Source organism: Rhinolophus hipposideros (genome assembly GCF_964194185.1).
Source record: "Rhinolophus hipposideros genome assembly, chromosome: 9".
Classification (NCBI taxonomy): Eukaryota; Metazoa; Chordata; class Mammalia; order Chiroptera; family Rhinolophidae; genus Rhinolophus; species Rhinolophus hipposideros.
In genome coordinates, this window is record NC_138055.1 from 24,409,049 (window position 1) to 24,434,184 (window position 25,136).

At 36.1% G+C, this 25,136-nt stretch overlaps 1 protein-coding gene across 1 annotated transcript; it reads right to left on the reverse strand.

The window, feature by feature from the left end:
- Positions 1-790: 790 nt before the first annotated feature.
- On the reverse strand, positions 791-24,835 carry CD163 (CD163 molecule). The gene is made up of 17 exons (XM_081059602.1): positions 24,710-24,835; positions 23,478-23,564; positions 20,707-21,027; positions 17,045-17,365; positions 13,978-14,298; positions 13,166-13,486; positions 11,044-11,358; positions 10,632-10,946; positions 10,154-10,246; positions 9,758-10,072; positions 8,283-8,603; positions 7,266-7,574; positions 6,667-6,699; positions 5,678-5,776; positions 4,342-4,437; positions 3,342-3,391; positions 791-993 (listed from the first exon to the last, which is right to left on the reverse strand). The coding sequence occupies exons 1-16, from the start codon at positions 24,738-24,740 to the stop codon at positions 3,372-3,374; spliced, it is 3,318 nt and encodes a 1,105-aa protein (XP_080915728.1). The 5' UTR covers positions 24,741-24,835; the 3' UTR covers positions 791-993; positions 3,342-3,371.
- Between the last annotated feature and the right edge of the window lie 301 nt (positions 24,836-25,136).

Here is a 25,136-nt window from a genome sequence, read left to right on the forward strand (position 1 = left end):
CATAGACACAGACAATAGTTTAGTGGTTACCAGAGGGTAAGGGGGGCGAGGGGTGGTAGATGAGGTTAAAAGGAGTCAAATACATGGTGATTTAAGGAGAACTGACTCTGGGTAGTAAACACACAATATGATATATAGATGATGTATTACAGAATTGTACACTTGAAACCTATGTAACTTTACTAACCATTGTCACCACAATACACTTTAATTTAAAAAAAAGAAATCCTTTAATAATTACTAACTTTCCCTTTCTTAAAAAAAGCAAAAGGAGAAATCAATCTGTTTTGATTTTGTAATAAGAAGAAACTTATTATTAAAGCAAACTAGAAAAATATGCATTAGATGTAAATACAAACATTGTCAAATGAAAAGACATCATATTATATTTATGAAGCTTGAAAGGAGTCAGAAAGCACACTCAGAAATTCATAAAATGTAAAATAAATCAGACAAAAGAAGTCAAGAACCATATGACTTCACTTATATGTGGGATATAAAACTCAAGGTAACAATGGAATAAGACAAACAAAGAAACAAAAACTCATAGACGCAGACAACAGTTTAGTGGTTACCAGAGGGTGAGGGGGACAAGGGTAAAAGGGGTCAAATATATGGTGATGGAAGGAGAACTGACTCTGTGTGGTGAGCACGCAATGTGATATATAGATGATGTATTACAGAATTGTACACTTGTGACCTATGTAATTTTACTAACCATTGTCACCCAATAAATTTTAGTTAAAAAAAAGAAATTCATAAAATCAAGAATAAAAAGTTAAGACAAATTCAAATCAGCGATATTTGTTTTTATTTAATCACACTGAAAGTCTTATACAACTTTTAATAGTCCCAGTCATCAATTTAATTTTTATAAATTTAGCAGCAGTCTTTGGAATATAGGAAAAATAGGACTGTATTGTAATCTTCAGTGAAAGAGTTGAATTCTTACTTCATTCAATAGTCCAGGTCTTCATCAAGGTATGTCAAAGGCTGAATTAAAGCCATAAATAAAATCTGTTATTTTCCTCTTCACATGCACATGCATAGAAGAATTACATTATAATATAATATAACGTGTTCCATTATCACACACATACACCACTCACTCACCTATATTAAAAAGCATACTACTTTCTTAAACAGAAAAATGCAATGGTTCCTATTCCATAGAACTACAGTGGTGCCTAGAATTTCTATTTTTAAAAACACCCCATATGATTCTGAAGTAGTTACTCTTTAAGGAAAAAAAGTAGTTTAAGCGTTATTTATTATATCACAATATTTATATGTTTGAGATTACACAGTCATTTATAGTCCTCAGTTTACAATGGTGTTAGAATTTTTAAATGTTTCTTTACGCATATTCACGTATAATTTTATAAATGTAAGCATTGTATTAGATTAAATAACATGAGCACATAAATGGAATGATATTATTGCACTTTTATAGATGATTTTTCCTATTTAGTTGGCTGCACCATAATTTTCCAGCCACTACCTCACTGATTGCCATTCATTTTGTTTGCAGCTTTTGCCACTACTACCAAAACTGCAAAAAATAATCTTTTATATATGTTCTTACATACTAGTGGCTTTATCTGTATGAAAAAATTCTGTGGGGTAGAATTGTTGCATCAAAGGATCTGTGAAGCATTAAAAGTATTTTTTAAATAGAAATTTCCAGGTTGCTTTCTCTAAAGGGTATCACACTTTTCATTTCCAATAGCAATGTTTGAAATTACATTTTTCTCTGTACTCCCACCAACAATAAATATTGGTGCTTTTAAATTTTTTTTGGTCTGATGTATATAAATTTATATATTCTTAATCATAACTTGAATTGCTCAGACATACTGGTGAATTTGAGCATTTTAAAATGTCTACTTGTTATTTGAAATTAATTTTGAATGAATTGCCTTTTCATAGCATTGCCCAATTATCCATTAGATGTCTTTGTCTTAACAATTGCTAAGATATATATATATATATATATATATATATATATATATTTTATATATATATATGAAATTTATATACATATACTTACCCTTTTCATGCAATATACAAGTTATAAGCATTCTATGTGTGTATGTATACATATATTGACACTTTACATTTATATAGTTTTAAGAGTTTCAACTTTTATCTTTTGACTCAATCTGTATTTTTTATATGTCATATGTAATATTTCTACAAAAATCTTACTTTTGCTATATGTCATTTCTAAATATATAGGGCTCCCCACATTTTTTTAAAGAACAGAAAATGTACCCACTAACTCATTTCACCATATTTTCTCTTTGATGTATAACTCAATAAATTTCTTGCCTTGTTCATTTTGTTGTTGTTGTTATACTTTCCTCATGAAAGCAAATTATAAACTGTAAATCTGATCATGGCTTGCCCTAGCTTAAACTTCTAAAGCATACCACCTGCCCAATAGTCCCTAAAATAAAATATAAACATAAAATATAGCCAATAAGACCATTCATGCAGCCTTTTCTTTTTTTAATTTTTATTAAATTTATCGGGGTAACACTGGTTAGTAAAGTTATATAGGTTTCAAGTGTAGACTTCTATAACACATCATTAGGTATTACACTATGTGTTTACCCACCCAAACAGCCTTAGGATCTCATAACTTCCCCTCTCTCCACATTAACTTCTCCATAGTCTCACCTATAGACTGAGAAATTTCATTAAACAATTATGTCTTTTTCAACAGCATCTTTTATCTCTGTACTTTCAGTGCTCAGGACACCACTTGTCACCAAAATATGTTTAATATATCTGAACATATATATCAAAACTTCTTATTGTTTCCCAAAGGTGTACTTCTATTTCATGCCTCCATATTTTGTACATGTTATGTTCTTTCTCTAAAATGGTCTATCTTTCAGTCATCTCATGTTTAACTCGAACATTACATCTACTTCACAATCTCCCCAAACTTTCTTAGACAAACTTTCTATATTCCTATAGCATCTTATACTACTCTACATGGCATGTATATACAACCACAGATATGCCTTATATTTTTCCTGAAATGACCCCCAAAATATCTTTAAAAGATTTATTCATGTGTATTTTCTCCTTAAATAGTTTCTCCTTAACTCCATGATGTACCATTGTTATGGCTTAGAATATATCTGTAACTAAGAGATGTATGAGTCACAGTAATAAAAATGTTATATATTCCAAATATGGATATACATACACAAACAGATGTATATGGAAATATATGTGTATATACATTCTTTCTAATACCAGAAAAGTCCTCAATTTTCCAAAGGAATGTACTTGTTTAGCACAATGATGAATAAATTCTACTCACTCACCTCACTGGATTATAATTCCCATTTTCTTTTTCAGTGTACTTCAGAATAGTCTTTTTTTTCATCCAGAAACAGAAAAACATTTAGACATAGAAATTAGTCCAGCAGCATTAAAACTATCTGACTTATTGGGATTTTCTTAAAAGAAGAAAACAATTATGGGGAAATAAATCAGACCTTCCCCCAAGTGCCTTAGAAGCTCTTTGAACATTTAAAAACATTGTCCACAATTAGGAAGCGAACAAGTGTAATTTAAGGGGCACAGAAAGTCTTTCCTGTGCCTTAAATATGTTTTCCTGGTGTAAGTGCAGCAAATACCAAATTCCTTGGGCTGAAGATGTGAGGCAGGCCCCTGTCAGAAGGTAAGGACTATTGAAAAGGAATTGAGCCTTCATGCAGTGAGTGGATATTGGGATATTTTTTCCAACCTAGCAGAGTGATGCTTCCTAGAGGCAGAATTTAGTACCAGTGCACTGGTGCTAAATAGTTGGGGAACGGAGAAAGAAGCATTAGGTAATGGGAAATGAGGCCAGTCCTGTGAATAGTGATGACTTCTGATGGGATGAAAATATTAGAGAGTTCAAGCTTATAGGTTTTTAGGGAAAATATAATACGTAGCAAGTTAGAGAAAGGAAAGTAGCAGGAGTGGGAATGGAAGAAACTATAAAAGAGATATATGAAAAGTTAAACTACTTTTCAGAAGATTAATTTTGTTTTCATAAAATGAGGTCCAAGTCATGATATTCTACTGCAAGGTTACTTGTTCCTCTGTCAGAAATAATCATAGACTTCTTAGCAGAGGTCTCCACATGATTGCGATTTTTATGTTCTCCAAGAAAAGTTTTCAGTTTACCCCGCCTTTCTTCCTTATGTGCATCATAAGCTTCCTATTACCAGCTGTTTGAGATTTCTTTCCACTGCTATGCAAAGTAGAATGCCTTAGCCTCAATTGCATCTACTGGTCTGAACCCTGGAGCTGTAGACCCTCAAAGAACCTACAGACCTGAGGAGTTCAGCAGGTCCAGATCATCTGCTTTGGGGCAGGAATTCATCTGCTGGTATTGAACTTGGGGGACAGAATGCTCTCCTCTCAAGGAAACTGAAAACAGAGGTCTTAGGTTAGGAATCAGCAGACCACAATAAAGTTTTTTGCCCCATGTGTGCTTTTCCCCAGCAATGCAAACATACTTAATCTTCATTCATACCCTTGTCTTGTTTCCATCCCATTCTACTACCAAGATTTTCCCTTATAATGCCACAAACTCAAATCCAGTGGAATGATGCTATTGCCATGGTAGAACAATCCAGTTTCTTTTCCTAAGGCAGCAGTAGTCTTTTCTCTTTTTTTTTTTAAATTAAAGTTTATTGAGGTGACAATTGTTAGTTCATCGGAGCTTTCTCTAAAATCTGTCTCCTCTCCATTCTCACTATAAAGTTATTTTTCATCTTTCATCTCAACTAATTCAAAATGCTATCCTTGTCAACAGTGTGGTCCTCCTTCAATTCCTTATACATCCTTTTGTCAAACAGAACTTTCGGAAAGGCTGCTTGGCATAATACTCTTTGATGACTATTCATCTTCTTACCATGGATACAGAACTTCATAATTTGTTTCTTCCCTCTTCTCCAGCTTTTTCAGTAGCTTCTCTCCTTGAGCTCAAGTTTTACTCCCCACCAAAAAACAACAAATGTGATATCTGTAAAGCTTCTCTACATTTGTACATATTTTTCTCCTTCCCTATATTGCACCTTCCCCAGTTCTTTGAACTCCTATCTTCAAAGTTTGCCTCAAAAGCCTCCTAGAAGCCTCTGACACTTCCATTTCCCTTTCAGTTAGTTATTCTCTTCTTAGTGTCATCTTTTTCTTTATTTGTATTAATGTATAATACTATACTACTGTTTATTTGTTTACATATATATCTCTTCCACTAGGTTTGAAATTCCATGAAGACAATAACACTTGATTATCCATGTCTACATCAGGGCCTAGCACATTGCTTGGCAGAACAGTAAAATTAGAATTAAGCATATAGTAAGAGCAAATAAATGTTCAGGCAATAAAGGATTCACTCGAAACCAAATAAGCATATCCATTCTAAACCATCAATTGTATAATGTCCCAATTAAACATGTAGGTGAAGTATAGGAATCATCAATATAACCAAAGCCCCTTATCTTTTTTTCAAAAATCTTGTTTTCTCCTTTTGAGAAACTGCTTAAGCGTCTTCTTGGCTCCATATTTCTGGCCATGTGATACTTGAATCTAATATGTATATTTTTTAATCCCAAGAATCTTCTAATCCCATAAGACATTAGAGAGATCATTATTTAGCTCAGACCTGTAAGTCTCTGTAACTGTCTTCGCTTCTGAGTCCACAAGAGCAGCACAAGGAGACCAGCCAACAGAATGACTCCGAATGCAACAAGGAATGCGAGACCTAAGCACAAGTAAATATCACAAGAGATGACAATGTCTTAGCTCAAAAACCTGGGTCCCTAGTTACTACCATCCTTCCCTTATGTCACATACAGGATCACTGAAGTGAATTTCATATTCTCAGAACTGCTTCTGCTCTAGAGCCCACTGGCCCATGTGGGAAATGAACCGGCAGCCTTCAGAGTTAGGAGCATAGAGCTCTAACCGCCTGAGCCACCGGCCCAGCCCCATCTAAAATATCTTTTTTTAAAATCTATTTTAAAGCAAAATTTAAAAGCAGGTTGCCTAAGAGTACATATAACATAATCCTGTTTTAATTCTTTTAATCAACATTATAATAAATGCCAAGATAAAGTCACATGCACAGCTATGTGCCCACCCCCGGGTTTTTTTTTTTAATTGATTAAATTCATTGGGGTGACACTTGTTAGTAAATTTACATAGATTTCAGGTGTACAATTCTGTATTATATCATCTATAAATCCCATTGTGTGTTCACCACCCAGAGTCAGTTCTCCTTCTATCACCATATATTTGATCCCCTTTACCCTCATCACCCACCCCCCCACCCCCTTACCCTCTGGTAACCACTAAATTACTGTCTGTGTCTATGAGTTTTTGTTTCTCATTTGTTTGTCTTGTTCTTTTGTTGTTTTTGGTTTATATACCACATATCAGTGAAATCATAGGGTTCTCTGCTTTTTCTGTCTGACTTATTTCACTTAGCATTATACTCTCAAGATCCATCCATGTTGTCACAAATGCTCCTATATCATCTTTCCTTAATGCCGAATAGTATTCCATTGTGTATATGTACCATCTAAAATATCTTAACAAAAGGGTTCTAAATAACCAGGTAATTGATCCCATGCTCATAAACCCCAGATATACCTGTGATATTTGATGGTTCTTTGGTTACAGTTCCTGTAGGGAAAACAGAGGAGACTTAATTCTGTAATAACATATAGAACAAATATTTCTATTTCCATCTACTTGAAACTTATAGAATGTTCTTTACCAATGTTTCCCAATAAATTTAATTTTAAAAAAAGAATCTATAGAACCTGGTGACTGGGGAAGGTGATAGATGAGAGGAAGAGGAAGAAATTTAAACTGGAGAATTGGATGGGTAGTGGTATCACTTCCTGGATTAAAGAATACCGTTTTTATTGAAAAATTTAGAAAAATATTCTATTTGTTTTATGTGAGCCCTCAGTGCTTCTCAGCTAAGTAAACTACTCCTTCCCACCTAAAACTATGATCTCCCTGTCTTTCTTCCTTCTGCACAGGGCTCCAGATATGCTTTTCCTTGGTGAAGGTCAATGCATAAAAACAAATATTCTCATCATTCCTTCAGACAGAAACATCATGATTCTCTCTGCACTAGATCCCTGTATTGATACTTCCAGTCTTTACACAATGTACTTGACTGCCCAACCCTTCTTCTGCTGCCAGAGATTCCAGATTTCATCCAGTATCCTGGCACTCACCCGAGCAGATCACAGCAGCATCTTCCTTGTGCCCACAGTCACTGTGTCCCCAGGATGTGGTAGGACAATCCCACAAGGAAGATTCATTCCCTTTGCACTTCACTTCATTTAGCCATATTGGCCCAGTTCCCTGACCAAATGCTGCCTCTTTTAGTGGCTCCAAAGCTGAGCCACAGCCCAGCTGTCGACACACCACCTGAGCATTGTCAAAGTTCCAGGAGTCGTCACACACTGTGCCCCAGGAACCTTCATGCCAGATCTCCACACGTCCAGAACAAGTAGTGTTTCCTTCTTGAAGTCTTATCTTGTCTGAAAAATCAGAGACACCTAGATCATTTCTGAGAAGATAAAAAATCCTAAGAGGTCACAGGGGAAAAGAGAGATTTGAAACTCTTTTCAAATCTCTATTTTAAAACTTTGCTTATTTAATGCACATTTAAAATATATTTTAATAAAATTTATCTTTTATGAAAGCACATGCCCTTTTAGCAAAATATTTCATCCTGGACATAATGTTAGTATGATTCAGGAAATGTCAAATGAATAACGTTAACATTACATAATGTTAAGTTGTCTCAAATGGAAAAGAGCTTGGTGTATTGCCAGATACATAGAAATTTTCTTCCAGTTTAATACGATGGAGAATAGGGAAATACTTCATCATTGATCTTTCTGACTGCTTCTCTCTTTATATTAATACAGCAAGATAATATTCGAAAGAAAAATGGGAAAGGTAAGGTAGACCATTCAATAGTCAATACTAAATCACATATTCTCTGCTCCTCATTTGTTCATAGAGAAAGAAATTGAATAAAACTTTCAAGAAGACCACAGAGAATATAATATTTGAAAAATGATCTCAGACCCTGAAAATCTATAGGTAAAGTTAAATAAAACCAATTACACTGAATAGAATAGATGCTCGTATTAACTAGGGTTTAGTCATTCCTAGTACTTAGCAGAAGATGATAATGGAGTCATAGAATGGAGTTTTCATATAGGCCAACACATACTCACTGGCACATGTGATCCAGGTCTCCTCTGAGGGACTGGCCAGTCTCCGCTTCCATGGAGATGATGGGCACTGCCATAATGTGTCAGAACCTTTCGGACACTGAACGTTATCCACCCACATGTGTCTAGACATTGTCTTGACCACAGATGCAGGGATGATATTCCCTTTGTCTGCACAGCCCAGCTGCCTGCATATCACCTCCACAGTGGTTGGAGACATATTACTCTTGCCTATGCTGCCCCAAGCTCCATCATAAAAAATTTCCAGACGTCCCGAACAGGTCTCTCTGCTGGTTTCACTGATAAGTCTCAGAGACATGAACTCTGGGAAATACAAAGTTAGTAGTTTCACAGCTTCTCTAAAAATTCAGAAGACTCCCTTCTTTGACTCTGATATGAAAATGGCTTTAAAAATAGGTACACTATCAATTACTAGTAATTCTTTAGTAACTTCTGGGTGATTTTAATAGCTTTTAGTAAAATATAGTGTTTGTTCTATAAATATCCTCTGCTTTTCTAGTCTTGGGTTTTGTACTCAGGGACCTCTTTAGAATGGACAAATGATTCTAAGTTGACTTCTAGATCTCAATAAAAGGCTCAAAGCCTTTTATTAATTTATACTTTGGATTTTTCTTCCTAAGTTACTGTCACTTAAAAATCTTATTCTGTTCATTTTTGTGTTTTTTGCAACTGCCCTTGGCAGTTAAAATTTAGTGAGATACTCAGACACTAAAACCAAAACTTTGTGTATATTATCTTAAAATGAAATATTTCCTTTTTTGACACCTCACAGTTTTGTTGTGTATGTCCTCTACCAAATTTATGTCATTAAATGTGAAATGATACCCAAATCACTTTTGGCATAAAGAATTTTTCACTTCCCTAAGTTACTGAGTCATAGTACTGTTTTCCAAGTACATTACAACTGAATACATTTTTCTACTTCACGATAGTTTCTAAAGCTTGCCATGTATGCAAAAAAAAAAAAATTAGTGGCTTCTTCTGGTAATTTTTGCTCCTATCACAAGTAAGTTTCATTTGACTGTCATGAAAAATTATTTGTGCATAGTAATTATTTTTTCTCTGTAGAATGTAGCACTGATGTATTTCTTCTTGTCCCTTTTAATCTACTTTTCTATTAATACAGTGATACAGTGATTATCAGGTGGTGCACTGAATCCTTACCCAATATCCAGCTCCGTGTATATTTATAAAAGAACTCATTAGTTTGGTTGTCATTTTCATGATATGCAAGCTCATTTCTGAATATTCCTCCTTCTGATTTTATACTACCTTGCATATGAGGCAGCACTACACTAATTCATCAAAGCTACACTTCTGGGATCCTGGCTTTTGCAACAGTTCCCTCTGAACCTGCTTTTCAGGGAATTCTCTCAGATCAATATTCCTCACTACCCTTTGCCCCACCTCAGTCCTTTCTTATGTAATTGTGACCAGAGGTTATGTGCAGAACTTACCTGAGCAGATAACTCCTGCATCCTCCTTATGCCTGCAATTGTGCCGCCCCCAGCCATGTGAAGGGCATTGCCAAATATGAGATTCTTTTCCATTACAGTTTATCTCATCTAGCAAGATTAACCCTGTTCCTTCCCCAAAATGAGCAGAACCAGTGGCATTAATGGCCGCTCCGCAGCCGAGCTGTCTGCACACCACATGAGCATCTATCAGGTCCCAGCTGTCATCACAGACGGTCCCCCAGGAGCCCTCATGATAAATCTCAATTCTCCCAGCACAGCGGCCACTTCCATTTACCAAGCGAAGTTGATTACTCCCTGGAAAGAGAAAACAAAATATTAATAAAATGCATTCCTAAGGATTGAGATCATTTTCATAGTCTGGTCACAGATTCTCACCTATGCAGGCAACAGCACTTTCTTCTGAAATGGTAGAGCTTGTTGGGTCTGAAGATGATGAATTGCATGGGGATAGTGTCTGACTCTGGTTTCCTGTAAATATCAAACTGCTCAGTCACATAAGATACAAAAGGTAGGGTGAGGAATGGAGGTCAGACGAAGTAGTAGATATATGAGCTGAGGACAAACATAGCTTTAGAGGGAAAGGAAAAGGGGTGGGTCAGCCAGGCTGGGATTAATCAGGTGTTTTAAGAAGGGCTGGCACATGATAACCAGTAGATAACTATGAGGTCTATGAAAATTAAGTTTATACTCTCTCTAAAAAGACAAATGAGGTTAATATTCAGGTACACTTCTCATGATCCCTCAAAAAGGATCATTCCCTTTTACTTCTGTTCTTCATCCCTATAGGTATACATGCTCTTAAGGCACACCTCTAGATAACAGGCTCATCACTGGCTACCCTTGATCCTCTTACCTGAGCAGATCACAGAGGCCACTTGCCCTGCAGAACATAGTGATGCACCCAGAGCAGTTACAGGACAATCTCCTATGTGCTGCTCAGTCCCAGTGCAGTGAAACATGTGCCTCCAGGTTTGACCACTTCTTTTCCCAAAATGTGCTCCTTCTGGGGTAGAAAGGGCAACTCCACATTTCAGCTGCTGGCACAAAACGTGGGCATCTTCCATGTCCCAGTGAGAGTTGCAGAGGGATCCCCAGGTCCCAAGAACCTTGAGCTCCACTCTTCCTTCACATGGAGATTTGCCATTCACCAAGCGGATTTCTGTGTATCCTGGAAGGAATCAGGGCTTTACAAAACGTGTCTGTGATTACTAACCCTACCCTCTTCATGGCAAGGGAACATATTGAGCATATTCTCTGGGTCTCACTTGAGCAGACTACTCCAACGTCTCTGCTGTGGCTGCAAGTTTCGTCTTGGCGGGGTGCTACTGAGCACAATGAAAGATGGGACTCATGTCCATCGCACTGGAATTCTTCAGCCCAGATCTGTCCATTTCCTTCTCCAAAGTGAGCTCCCCCCATGATAGAGATGACTGTGCCACACTGTAATTCCCTACACAGTACACTGGCAGCTTCTAGAGAGAAGTCAGAGTCACAGATGGTGCCCCATGTGTCGTCATGTTTTACTTCAACACGACCAGAGCAGGGAATGTCCCCTCCAACCAGTCTCGGTTCCCTGTGGGCTGAAAAAATAATATTTCAGTGAGAGATACCATGATTCCAAGATTTTCCTTCGTGATGGAAGTGAGGAAGGGAGTGAAGAGTAAGAAAGGGAGGCCAGAGTATTTAGTGATTTTTTCCATACTCTTTTCTTTTGGGTTTTCTGCCTAGAATTGGGCATAGCAAATTCTAGACCTCTTCATTCCTCATTATACCAAATCATCTGAGAGAATTCTGGAGCTTTACCTTCTGGTACCAACTATTCCTGGAAGCATGATAACTTTTCCCTTTCTGTATTTTCCTTATATTGTTCATAACATTGGAGACCACAGATAGTGTGTATCCATGCTGTCTATCTTTTAGACCTGTACTTGGTTCTTCACCTACTGCAATGTGGGATCTGTGGGATCTAACCTTTTCAAATGATTTTAAGTAAAGTTTTCCAACATACTTCCTGTTTTCAAAATGAAAATTAGACCCCTTTTTTTTCCTTTTGGTATCTGTTGCACTCAATACATGAGACACTTCTTTCTCCTCCTTCCTGCTTGACAATGTTTTATCAGAACCTTTCATGAATTCCCTGACTGAAGGTTCTATTCTCAGCTTTCCCATCCTGTTAATGGACATCTTCTCTTAACTGCCAATAAATATGTCTTCATTTATAGTTTTCTCTTTAAATTTATATTCATAAATATATCTACTTGGACATCAGGAATTTAAGGTGTTCAAAGTTGAATAAATTATGTATTGACAAGCCCACTGTAGTTTTTACTTAACTAATGATATCTAAACCAGATTAGAATGACATGAAACTGAACAATTTCTTTATCTACCAAAAATGTAATAATAATAATAGTAGTGAACACTAATTGAACACCTATTATTGTGGCATTTTTACTAAGTATTTAACAAATGTTATTTCATTCTTACAATTGCCTTAGGGTAGAATTATTAAAATCGTTATAATTTTCTGAAGCATAAAGAGGTGTAATAATTTGCTAAGTTCACAGTGAGTTAGCAAAGGGCCAGGATTTGAAGCCAGAGGCTAGAATCTTGACCCTCACAATACACTAGCACATGTGGAAAGTCACCAGTCTCTGTCAGTCCTCCAGCATGTTCCTTCTGCATATTCTTTGCTATTGCTTTAATGTAATTTGTCATCTCGTTATGTAGACCTTTGCAATATCTTCCTAAGTGTTCTTTTTGCGTCTAAGTCCTCTTTCTAATAAATCTACGACATGATCACAAACATATTATTACATTTCAAATGTTTTCACATGATTTCTTTGTCTTCAAGATAATTCAGTGTTGCTTTCCTATTTATACAATAATTTGTCCTTTCAACAAACATTATTACGCACCTACAATACTTTAGGCATTTGGGTGGGTTAAAAAGTCTGTCACAGAGTTCAGTCTATCAGTGAAGAACACATAATGCTAATACTACTAATAATAATAACTACTAATACCATTGATTGGTCACTTAGTGTGTAATTCCTGTAAGGAAGGTATTTTTGTTACTATCATTTTTCTTTTGAGGAAACTGCAGCACAGAGAGCTTTGGTAGATTTCCCAGTATCAACCATCTATTAAAATTAGAGAGAGATGATAAACACTAATAATTTAACATACTTTAAAGTACTCTATGATGTTACCTTAAAAGTTTAATATCTATTACTCTATCAATCATACCTGATGCCCCAGCCTAACAACACCTGGGAATACCATGTTTTTCATGCTTCTGTGCATCTGCGGAAACTTTTCTCTCTACTTATAATACACTTCTAAACTTTAAGTCAAAATTTTTAACATATTGTTTGAACATCTTACCTGAGCAGGTAATTTTGGCTTCTTCATAGTGATCACAGCTGAGTCCACCCCACTGCCAATTCTCACAGTCCCAAAGAGAAGTTTCATTTCCATTACAGCTGCTTACAAACAGCCATGTATTTGTTGGATTAACTTTGGAATAAATTTGATAGGATGTTTTGAGTGCAGATCCACATGCTAGGTGCCTGCAAACCACATCAGCTTCTTTCAGTCCCCAGCCTCTTTCACACACTTTCCCTACTAATTTCTGAATTTCCACCTCCACCATTCCAGCACAGCGACTGCCGCCACCTTTAAGTCTCAGTTCCAGATCTGATCCATCTGCCAAAGAAACATAAACTTAGGCCATAGATACATATGGAGGTTAAATAAAGGACACATTTTTTATTTTGTTTCTTCCAAGATAGTGAGGCACTGGAAATTATGGCTTGCCCATCTCCTGGTTCTTTTAACAGCCAGTATAGATCACAAATTTGGTTAGAAATGGGATTATAGTTTCAAGGGTTAATAAAAATTATCAATAGCAGAAAAATATGAGCAAGTCAAATTTTTTTTTAAAAGAGCTATAACATTTTGTGTTTTAGAGCTCCAGGTAGATTTAGAATTTGAAGTGTGGTTCCTCACAGCGGCCTGAATAGTTATTACAAAAAATAGAGTCAGACAATGCTCCAAACTAGTCAAATAAAGATTCCACACAACTGTAAGAATTCCCAACAAGGAAATTATTAGCTATTTCTGTCTCTCACATCTCATACTTATTCTTACTTCTACAAAACACAGGTCCTTCCTTCTCTATTTTTGTTTTAACTTACCAGAACATGTCACACCAGCATCTTCAATATGATTGCAATAATGCTTTCCCCATTCGTGGTGTTTGCACTGCCAGACAGCAGATTCATTTCCATGGCAGGAAACATGGTCAAGCCAAATGTTTCCAGTTCCCTCACTGGCATTAACTCGACCAATGGCAGTGACAGCTGTTGGGCATCCCAGTTGCTTACATGCCACAGCAGCATCATTACTATCCCAACCATCATCACACACTGTCCCCCATTCTCCTTGGAATTTCACTTCTAATCTTCCTGAACATTCAGTGACTCCATCTACCAGTCTCAGGCTCAGATCTGCTCCATCTGCAAGAGGGACACAAAACAAGTCAGTGATAAAGAAACAAGAGATTTCCAGTTAAGATCGCAGAATAGATAAACTCTGTGCTTGCCTCTTCCCATGACCACATCAAAATTACAACTAAATTAGAGAACAACCATCACTGAAAAAAGCATGAACTAGCTGAACAGAATTCATATAACTAAGGGTATAAAGAAGAAGTCACATTGAGACTAGTAGGAGGGTGGCGATACAGAAAGGGCAGGTCCCACAACCATGGTGGGACAATTAAGCATCTGGAGGGATCTCTCAACTGCAGAAGTCCCCCTTGAGGAGAGAAAGGTCCCAGTCCCACTCCAGGCTCCCAAACCCGAGGCATCAACATCAGGAAGAGGAGTTCCCATAACATTAGGCTTTGAAAATCAGAAGGGATGTGTCCAACAAAGACAATGGCATGCTAGAGACTGAGGCACTGCAGGTCCTAAAAAGCCCACGCACAGAATCACTCACTCACAATCTCACTCACACTAAGACTTAGTGCAGGGGCAGCAGATTTAAAAGATCCAGGAAAAACTAAATTGACTAACTTCAGGGTGAGAGCTGGAAGGGTAGGGATTGGGGCAACTATCTCCGGGGATGGGAGTGCTGACAGATGTCATTGCTCCTTTGTTGAGCCTTTCTCCCACCCAGCTGGCAGGAGCAGGTTGGCACCAAATCTGTACTCTCCATTAACTTGGCTAACACCATTTGCCACTCCCTGGTGATTTCCTGAGACCCCACCCTATCCAACTCACATCCTGGAACAAAGCCTCTTCCAGTGGCTTCCCCACAAAAGTGGCCCGCCACAGCTTACACTATCAACCAAGTGATGGACATAAAGGGAGCTAGCGACAGTAATACAATAATAATGGGGGGCTTGAAAACCCCTTGACACCAATGGATAGATTATCTAGACAAAAGATGAACAAGGAAATGATGGCCTTAAATGACACTTTAATCAGATGGACTTAACTGATATTTTTAGAACATTTTACCCAAAAGCAGCAGAATATACATTCTTTTCAAAAGCACTTGGAACATTTTCCAGTATAGACCACATGTTAGCCACAAAACATGGCTCAAGGAATTTAAGAAGATAGAAATCATGCCAAGCATCTTCTCTGATCACAATGGTATGAAACTAGAAATCAGTTAGAACTGAAAACACACAAACATGTGGAGACTAAATAACATGCTACTAACAATGAATGGGTTCACAATGAGATGAAGGAAGAAATAAAAAAATATCTTGAGACAAATAAAAATGAAACACAATGACCCAAAATCTATAGGATACAGCAAAAGCAGTTCTAACAGTGAAATGAAATTCATAGCAGTACAGGCCTACCTCAAGAAACAAGAAAAATCTCAAATAAACAATCTAACTTTATGCTTAAGAAAACTAGAAAAAGAACAGCAAACAAAGGCCAAAGTTAGTGGAAGGAAGGAAATAATAAACATCAGAGTTGAAATAAACGAAATAGAGCTTTAAAAACCAATACAAAAGATCAATGAAACCAAGAGCTGCCTCTTTGAAAAGATAAACAGAATTGATAAGCCTTTAACCAGACTCATAAGACAGAGAGAGAGAGAGAGAGAGAGAGAGAGAGAGAGAGAGAGAGAGAGAGAGAGAGAGAGAGGACCCAAATAAATAAAATCAGAAATGAAAGAGAAGTGACAACAGACACCACAGAAATACAAAAAATTTTAAGAAAATACTATGAACAATTATATGCCAACAAATTTTCTTCAGCTAATGGAATCTGTAGGAATCCCATTCTTTGAGATTCAGACTATATATATAGATGGTTATATTGTTCAAAAAGGAAAAGCAAATCTGAGAAATAAAAAAGGAGCCAGAACCCTGATGACATTGCTTTAAGTGCTTGAATTCAGCCATGTATTTCCTGAATTGCCCAGTTTTCTGAGTCAGTATCTTCTCATTTTTATATTAGTTTGAATTGAGTTTCCTGCATTTGCCTCCCTCCAAACGAAAAAAAAATACCTGGTGAATACAGGGACATTTTAACTCCAATTATATTGTCCTAAATGTTCCTTGGGTTTCAAGATATCCTAGATCTTCTTCAAAACAAGAACTCAAGTTAAAAAAAGGAGATCATCATCCCCGCACATACAAATCCATTGCCCATGTCCTCTGATCAAGTATGGAACATGAAAGTCTCTAGACAACCTCAATGTCTGCTCATACCATAGCAGTAGCATAGAAGTTTTAACTGGAAACCAACAATTTCGTTTTAATCATTTGATTCTGTGAATTTGAGCTACTTCTTTGGGAAGGGGTGGGTTAACGTGGCTAATAAGTAGACTTTTGTATGTAGAGGATAATAAAGTGATTTCCTTTTAAAATGCATCCAGATAGTAAAATTTGCTAGTTAAGCCATTTCTTCTTCCTTCTTCTCTTTTTCTTTTTTTTGGGGGGGGTGGGGGGGTTGATGGGATTGGACTATTCTCTAAACGTCTCCTTTTATCCTTATTATTTGGATCTCAATTTCACCGTTCATCCCTCCTTTCTAATCTATTAATCCTAATTTCAGTTACAATAAAAACTCCACAGCTATCAGAACTGGAACTTGACATTAGGTAATAATAAAGTGACCAAGAAAACGGACTTCCTTATACATTTAAGAGCTCAGCCTTTTAAGGCTCTTATCTCTCATACCGCATGTTTTTTGTCTTCTCTTGGAGAAGAGAACAAACCCACATCAGTCTTACCTAAGCAAATCACTCCAGCGTCCTCAGCATGATCACAATTATGCTTTCCCCATCCTTCGTGTTTGCAATTCCAGAGAGCTGACTCATTTCCATTGCATACAAGATCATCAAACCAGATTGGTCCAGAACCTTCTCCAAAAATAGCTGAACTAGAAAAACTGATAGCACTTCCACATTCAAGTTGTTTACAAACCACAGAAGCGTGATGCATGTTGAAATTATCATCACAAACTGTTCCCCACTGTCCCTGGAATTTGATCTCTATTCTTCCTGAACATCGGTTTCCTCCATTCATCAGCTTCATCTCCAAATTGGATCCATCTAGAGCAGAGAAAAGACCAGAGTTCAAAGTGGTATTCATTCAGAAGGAATTTTAGAAAATAAGATTCTTTCAGGCACTTGGGATTTCATGTTTTCCTTAAAATGGTGCCTCATTTTGGATGCTGCCCATCTTCACATATTGGAGAATTTTAATTTTTTAAAAGTAAGTTAACAATTAGAATTTTTATGTACATCGACTTACCAAAGAAAATGTTTTACAGATTAAATTTACTTTTTGTTTTGTTCCTTCATGAGGACAGAGCAAACACTCTTTTATATAGAAATAGATAAAATCTATTGAAATCAGTTATTTAAAAAACTAGAAAAAAATAAAACTGGTCCACACAACAAAGTAGTAAAAATGACTAACTAGTCACTTGTAGAACATTTAAAATCTTTATCACAAAAAAATGTTAACAAAAAATAAATAAATAAATAAAAAAGAACATTTCTATAAAAATAAAAATAAAATCTTTATCACAAATAGTTCAGAGCCTGAGTAATTGTCTGAAATTGAATTTGAAATTAGAAAAAAGAAAAAAGAAAAAATAAAATGCACAAGCATGAATATTTTGCAAAAGTACCCTGTGCTATACCAAACTATTAAAAACTGAGGACAAAAATCAATCAAAATAATTCATCTCTTACCAATTTCCTGTTTAAACCAAAGGGTGTTTTTTTTTCCCCATCCCCAAAACATCTGGTACTGGTTTTAGCAAAGAACAGCTTTTTCATAAAGATTTTCTCTATACACTGTCCCTTAGATTTTCTATGAGGACCAAAATATCCGAGAAAAGAAGATTTATTTGGCATGAAACTTTGGGAAACATGAAAAACAAAAACTGTTTGTGGTTAAACAAAAAGATTAGAAGCTTCTTTTTGAAAAAGCAATTCAATTTTAAAAGCTCTAAACTCCAGGTAAAAATATCACTTGACAAGATTTTTTATTATGAACAATTAATAATAATAATAGCTCACAATCAAAATATGCATAAGTTGTTCCAAGTGCATCAGACATGTTCTCTTCTTTAGTATTCACAGCAACTTTAAGCATTATGTGTTATTACCACTATCCCTACTATACAGATCAGCAAACTGAAGTTAAATAATTGACACAGGATCAAATACCTACAAAATAATAGAACTAGAATGTGGGAGGGGAAAAAGCAGTGGTGCATCAGAGTCTGTTCTCTTCACTTTTATGCTATATTGCCCCTGTGCATGTAATAATCTTAAAATCTCCCAGGAGGCACAGGTTCTGAGGTTTGAGCATTGATCAGGATGGAGAATCTCAGAAATTCAGACTCTGAAACCACATGAAACTAGTGAGGTGAGTGTCTGTATATTCCTAATATTAATATTATGCACCAGTTGGAGCTTTAGATGTATAAACTTGAAAAAATAAGTTTAATTAACTCCATCCTTAAGCATAAAAGAATAGAAAACAAGAGTTAAAAATACTACATTGTGCCTTAGCTTAAAAAGTCAACTCTATAGACAGAAACAATGCTAGGCTCTTACCAGAAATAATTATGGTAAGAGCCTAGAAAGATTTATTATGATTTTTAACTTTGCTGTAGATGTTTGATGTACATCTTAGCATTGCTTTTCCCTGAGTAATGATTAACATAAAAGACAAGAAGAAAAGGAAGAAGGAGGAGGGGGAGAAAAAAGAGAAGAGGAAGAGGAGGGGAGGAAGGAAGGAGGAGGAGAGATGGGGGAAAGAAGTGGGGACGAGGGAGAAGGGAGGAGGGAGAAAGAAGAAAGAGAAATGAGTAGTCAAGGTAATGAGAAGCAGTGAGCCATGAGGAAACTAACGTTAATTTTTAACTCCTGTTACATACCAGACAGTGTACCAGTAGGTTTACATGTATTCTGTCGTTGAGTCCTCAGAAATTGAAGTTTAGAAAGATTTAACAACTTGCTCAAAATAATAGCATTAATAAGTGGTTGACTGGAATTTATTCCAGCGTTTTTCTAGGTACTAGCCTGTGTTGCTCCCATTATACCACAATACTTGCGTAGAGATTAGCCCCTTCTAAAATCAGTCCTATGGAGGAGATGATCTCTAAGAAAGAAGCTGGAAGGTAAGAGGGTTGCATAAAACTCAGTGAAGTGGGCAAAGAGAAATGAGAAGCCCAGGAATCTGAATTGGGTCAGAAACACAACTTTAGGATTTTTCAGGAGAAAGGTCTGACACATGACTTTCTGAGTCATTGTAAGGTCAACAGACATAAAACTCATAAAGTATTTTATAAATTAAAACCACTATGTAAATGAAATGAATAGCATTGTATACTGGAAAAGGTGCAAAGAAGGATTAGTGCTAAGAATATTTATTTTTTGATTCAGTAAGCTGATTATCAGTTAATGGAAAAAAGGGTAATTAATGATTTATGTGTCAATGCATGAAAGCAGTATCTAATTGGGAAAGTGGACAAGGAACTAACTTCAATATCATGATTTTTTATGTACGAGTAGGAGATTATAGTCAGATTAATGAATATAAAATGGAAATAGTCACTTCCTCATTGATTGAAATGTTCAGAATCTTTTTATTTATTTATTTATTTATTTATTTATTTTTTATTTATTTATATTGTCTTCTGTATTTTATTTTTTTATTTTTTATTTTTTTTAATTTATTGGGGTGACAAGTGTTAGTAAAATTACACAGATTTCAGGTGTACAATTCTGTATTACATCATCTATAAATCCCATTGTGTGTTCATCACCCAGAGTCAGTTCTCCTTCCATCACCATACATTTGATCCCCCTTACCCTCATCTCCCACCCCCCACTCCCCTTACCCTCTGGTAACTTATTTTATTTTTAAAATAAGTAAAATTACATTATGTTTTAAGTGTACAATTCTGTAATACATCATCTATATATCATATTGTGTGCTCACCACACAGAATCATTTCTCTTTCCATCACCATATATTTGATACCATTTACCCTCATCTGCCACCTCCCTCTCCCCTCTCACTCTCTAGTAACCACTAAACTATTGTCTATGGCTGTGAAATCAAATGGTTCAATTGGATGAAGAAGATGTGGTATATATATACACAATGGAATACCATTCTACCATAAGAGAAGATGAAATAGTGCCATTTGTGACAAGATAGATGAACCTTGAGATTATTATGCTAAGCAAAATAAGTCAGACAGAAAAAGTCTGACTTATTCATGTTTTCTGGTCTTTTAGCAATGGATTGGGTGATTTTATATGTGGACTAGATTACTTACCAAAAACTCCTTTTTATTTTTAATCCATCTGTATATTTTTTCCCACAAAGCATTTCAAGTTAAGGCTTTGACTTATGCAAGTCTTACCTGAGCAGGTTACTCCAGCATCCTGTTGGTGAGTGCAGTTATGTTTTCCCCATCCATCATGTTTGCAGTTCCAGAGAGCCGATTCATTCCCTCGACAAGAAACATGATCCATCCAAATGCGTCCAGAGCCTGCACTGGAATTAGTCCATCTAGTGGTTTTGATAGCAGATGGACATCCTAGTTGCCTACAAATTACAGAGACCTCATCCACGTCCCAGCCATTACTACACACAGTTCCCCACTCCCCCTGTACTTTCACCTCCACTCTCCCAGTGCACTTGGTTTCACCATCCATTAGTCTCAGCTCTTTGTCTGTTCCTCCTGCAACAAAGGGTAAAGGCAGCAACTGATCAAGATCCAAAGAGCAAGTAGAGAACTCTTATTCCTTAGATTATCTATTTTCCAAAGCCAGGTTTGAGAAACATTCCTGGACCCATCTATGGTACAATACGGTAATGAATGCTGTTTCATAGAAATTCAAATACAAATATTGGCACCACAGGCTTCAAATTAAACAATGACATAAACCAGTAAATCCAAGTAACACAATATTGCATATCATTATATTATGGCTGATATTCTTTATAATGTCAATTTATAGAATCTACATGGAGAGTTTACTATTTAAATAAGGTAGTACAAAATTTTAAAGGAATGAGCTATGTAAGTTTCTCCAAAATCCCAACATCAATAGAAAGAAGGCTGATGGTTAGGATGAAAAGACCAGTTATAAAAAATTTTACTCCTGTTTCACATATATATGTAAAATACCATACATTTTGAAAATACCACTTGAAGCCGGCAAAATACTTACTTCAGAAAGAAAGTATACACAGACTGAAAGGAAAGAGATGGAGGGGCAGCCAGATGGCTCAGTTGGTTAGAGCGTGAGCTCTGAACAACAGGGTTGCTGGTTTGATTCCCACATGGGCCAGTGAGCTGCACCCTCCACAACTAGAATGAAGACAGTTAGCTGCCACTGAGCTTCTGGAGGAGTGGCTGGATGGCTCAGTTGGCTAGAGCGTGACCTCTCAACAATAAGGTTGTGGGTTCAATTTGTGCATGGGATGGAGGGCTGCACCCTCTGCAACTAACGATTGAAAATGGCAACTGGACTTGGAGCTGAGCTGTGTCCTCCACAACTAGATTGGACAATGACTTGGAGATGATGGGCCCTGGAGAAACACATTGTTCCTCAATATTCCCCAATAAAATCTTAGAGAGAGAGAGAGAGAGAGAGAGAGAGAGAGAGAGAGAGAGAGAGAGAGAGAAAGAGAGAGAGAAAGTTACTGTTTCCCCCAAAATAAGACCTACCCCGAAAATAAGCCCCAGCTAAGATCGTCAGCCAGACAGACGCATTTAGTATGTTATGACGATGTTCCAGAAGAAGATGACATGACTGTATTTGAATAAATGTAGATGGTTATACATGTAAAAAGAAGACATCCTCTGAAAATAAGCCCTAATGGAGCAAAAATTAATATAAAACCCAGTCTTATTTTCAGGGAAACACAGTATTTTATGAATGTGGAAATAAAATTTTAAAAACCTGGGATAGCAATACTTATACCAGACAAAATAGACTTTAAAACAAAGGCTACACATCTGGGCATTTATCCAAAGAAACCCAAAACAATATTTTGAAGGGACATGTGCATTGATATGTTCATCACAGTATTATTTACAATAGCCAATATACGGAGGCAACCTGAGTGTCCATAATGGATGAACAGACAAAGAAGAAGTAGTACATATATACAATGGAATATTACTCAGCCAATAAATAGAATGAAATTTTGCCATCTGCAACAACATGGATCAATGCAGAGGGTACTGTGCTGAGTGGAGTAAAATCAGACAGAGAAAGGCAAATATCATGTGATTTCACTTATACATGGAATCTAAAGAACAAGATAAACAAACAAAACAAACAAGGTCATAGATACAGAGAGGATTTTGATGGATGCCATTAGAATGGGTAAAGTGGGGGAGGGGGTTAAGAGGTACAAATTGGTAGTTACAAAACAGTCATGAGGATGTAGAGTATAGCATAGGGAGCATAGTCAGTATTATTGTAATAACTATGTATGGTGTCAGATGGGTACTGGATTTGTTGCAGTGATTACTTTGTAAGTTATATAAATGACTAATCACTGTGTTGTACACCTGAAACTAATATAATGTTGTATGTTGACTGTAATTTTAAAAAATCTTTAAAAAAGTACTAGTTGAAATATGACAGAAACACATCTACTTAAATAGAAGTTGAGATGGAGATATTTTGCTTTTATCTTCTACCATAAAATAAATAGCCTTTCCTCCACATCCCTCCCAAATGTCTCAGCCAGCACTTCATGATTATTTTAGCTGTGGTCCCACTGATAAATATATCCTGTCTCTCAATACCTTTTTGATAAATTTTAACATTTGAATTTATTAAAGTGTCCCTAAAATTCCCATAATCCCAATAATTCTGAGGTTTCTCCTCCTCTTGTTTTTCCTTTTTTTTAGTTAGATGTTATTTCAAATCTTTCAGTAAAATGCTTTTCTTTCCTCTGTGAAAGTTTATTGTGGGGAAAACTGTGCTATTATTTGGTTCATTTTTTGTGTATCACATGGTTAGTTTCTTATTTTGTACATTTAATATCTGATCCTTTGAAACCATGAAGCATGTTTTCAGATGCTATTTGGCCTTAAGGAGAATTATTTGCTTTTCACTGATTCTTGTCAGAGTGAGCTAAGGCTGCAACTAGATTTGACAAAGTACTCACCATGAGAACTGGTAATCAAACAGGCACAGAGAACTGAGACCACAGCAACAATGAAGGAACTCCAGTAGACAAAACATCTTCTAAAATCTGTGAAGAAAAATAAAGAGGGCAAAAGTGTAGCCTTTCTAAAAAGAGACTTTGGAGAAGGCAGATGGTTGCAGAGGTTTGAGATTAATAAAGAAGATCAAATCAAGATAGAAAACCCTTCCTTCTTAATGACAAGACAGACAGAAAAAAATCATAGCCAGGGTTATAGAGTCTCAGTGAAATAGCTTTGAAAATGTTCATGTTGATAGGCAACCAAGTGGTGAGTAATTAGAAGGAAATTGGGAATGGAAACAGAATTTCAAGAGCAGCCTTAAGAACTGGAAAATTGAAAAGGCATTAATGAAACTTAGAAGTGGGTAATTCTCCATGAAGGCACAGAGCAATATTCAATTATTGATGTTCCTGTCTCTAAGCCTACTTGATTCACATTGTTAGATGATAAGTTCCAAGAGGAAATGGATTATAACTATAATGCCCACCATAGTTTCACGGGTACCTGGCACTGTACCTGCTAAATAGAAGCCAAACAATACATTGATGAAATAAAGTAACAATGTTTATATTGGAGAGACCCAAACATTGGATCTCATCTTCAGATATAGCATAAAATGCTCCTTACAGCTCTCTTCATCACTCTCATTTCTTCCTCCTACACTAAGCTAACAATAATTTAAAAGTAAAAAATGTTATGTGGTAGCCACAAAGGAGCACTCACTTTGGGACAAGTTACTGAACTTTGCACTTATGATTTATGCTTTCATGTGATATGTTATACTTCAATATAAAAGCTTGAAAAAAAATTAAAAATTCTAAATGAGTTTAACACATCCATATAAACCATGATGTAGATTTTAACACTCCCGTGTGTTATTCTATGTTTCTTCTAGGTAATCAACTTACAATTAATATTCATTCCTACATATTCTATCTTTTCTAACAATTATTGTTTTAATACTCAATTCACTCATTTCAGTTCTTAATTTCACCTCAGCAGTTTTACAAAACTGACACCAAATCTAATCTAGAATATATGGCAGGTATGAGGTCCTGCCACGTAAACTTAATGCCCTCTTCCCATTTCTTATTCTCCTGATACCAATCACTATTCAATCAGATCTACTGACTGTCAGAATAATGCTATACTCCGGTAAAGGATAAATGTAGAATAAATGAGAAGATTTTACCAGCAGATCCAGAGTTTTCATGTGGTACCATTCTGAGTTTGTCCGTCCCAAAGTCTTATGATTTCTAAATCTTCTTGTATTATTCCCTAGAAACGTTCTCCTAAAGAAGAGGACCACTAAGACTTCTAAAAATCATCTCACTTCCACAAAAATATAGAAAGGTTATGTAATAGAGGTGGAGTCAACCAAAAAAGGGAAATCATTAAAGAGTAAGGTTCCCTTTCATACTCATGTTTTCTTCAATATGGGGCATAAAATAACTAAAGAAACTGAGAAAAAATTCACTACAAATTTACAAAATTAAGGGAAAATATTAACTCATATACTGTTGTTGTTGAATTGACTATATCAAATTTCTGCACTTTGCTTTGGACTAATACATTAGAAACAAAAATAGCAATTGTTATCTGGCCAAATTATGTCAAAA

Excerpts from the sequence above, each read along its gene's own strand:
- CD163 (XM_081059602.1), bottom strand. The coding sequence starts at position 24,740 with ATGGTACCACATGAAAACTCTGGATCTGCTG. Across the intron at positions 23,565-24,709 it reads TGAAAACTCTGGATCTGCTG|ATTTTAGAAGATGTTTTGTC; the intron begins GTAAAATCTTCT and ends TTTTCTTCACAG. Across the intron at positions 5,777-6,666 it reads AGAACCATCAAATATCACAG|GTCTCGCATTCCTTGTTGCA; the intron begins GTATATCTGGGG and ends ACTTGTGCTTAG.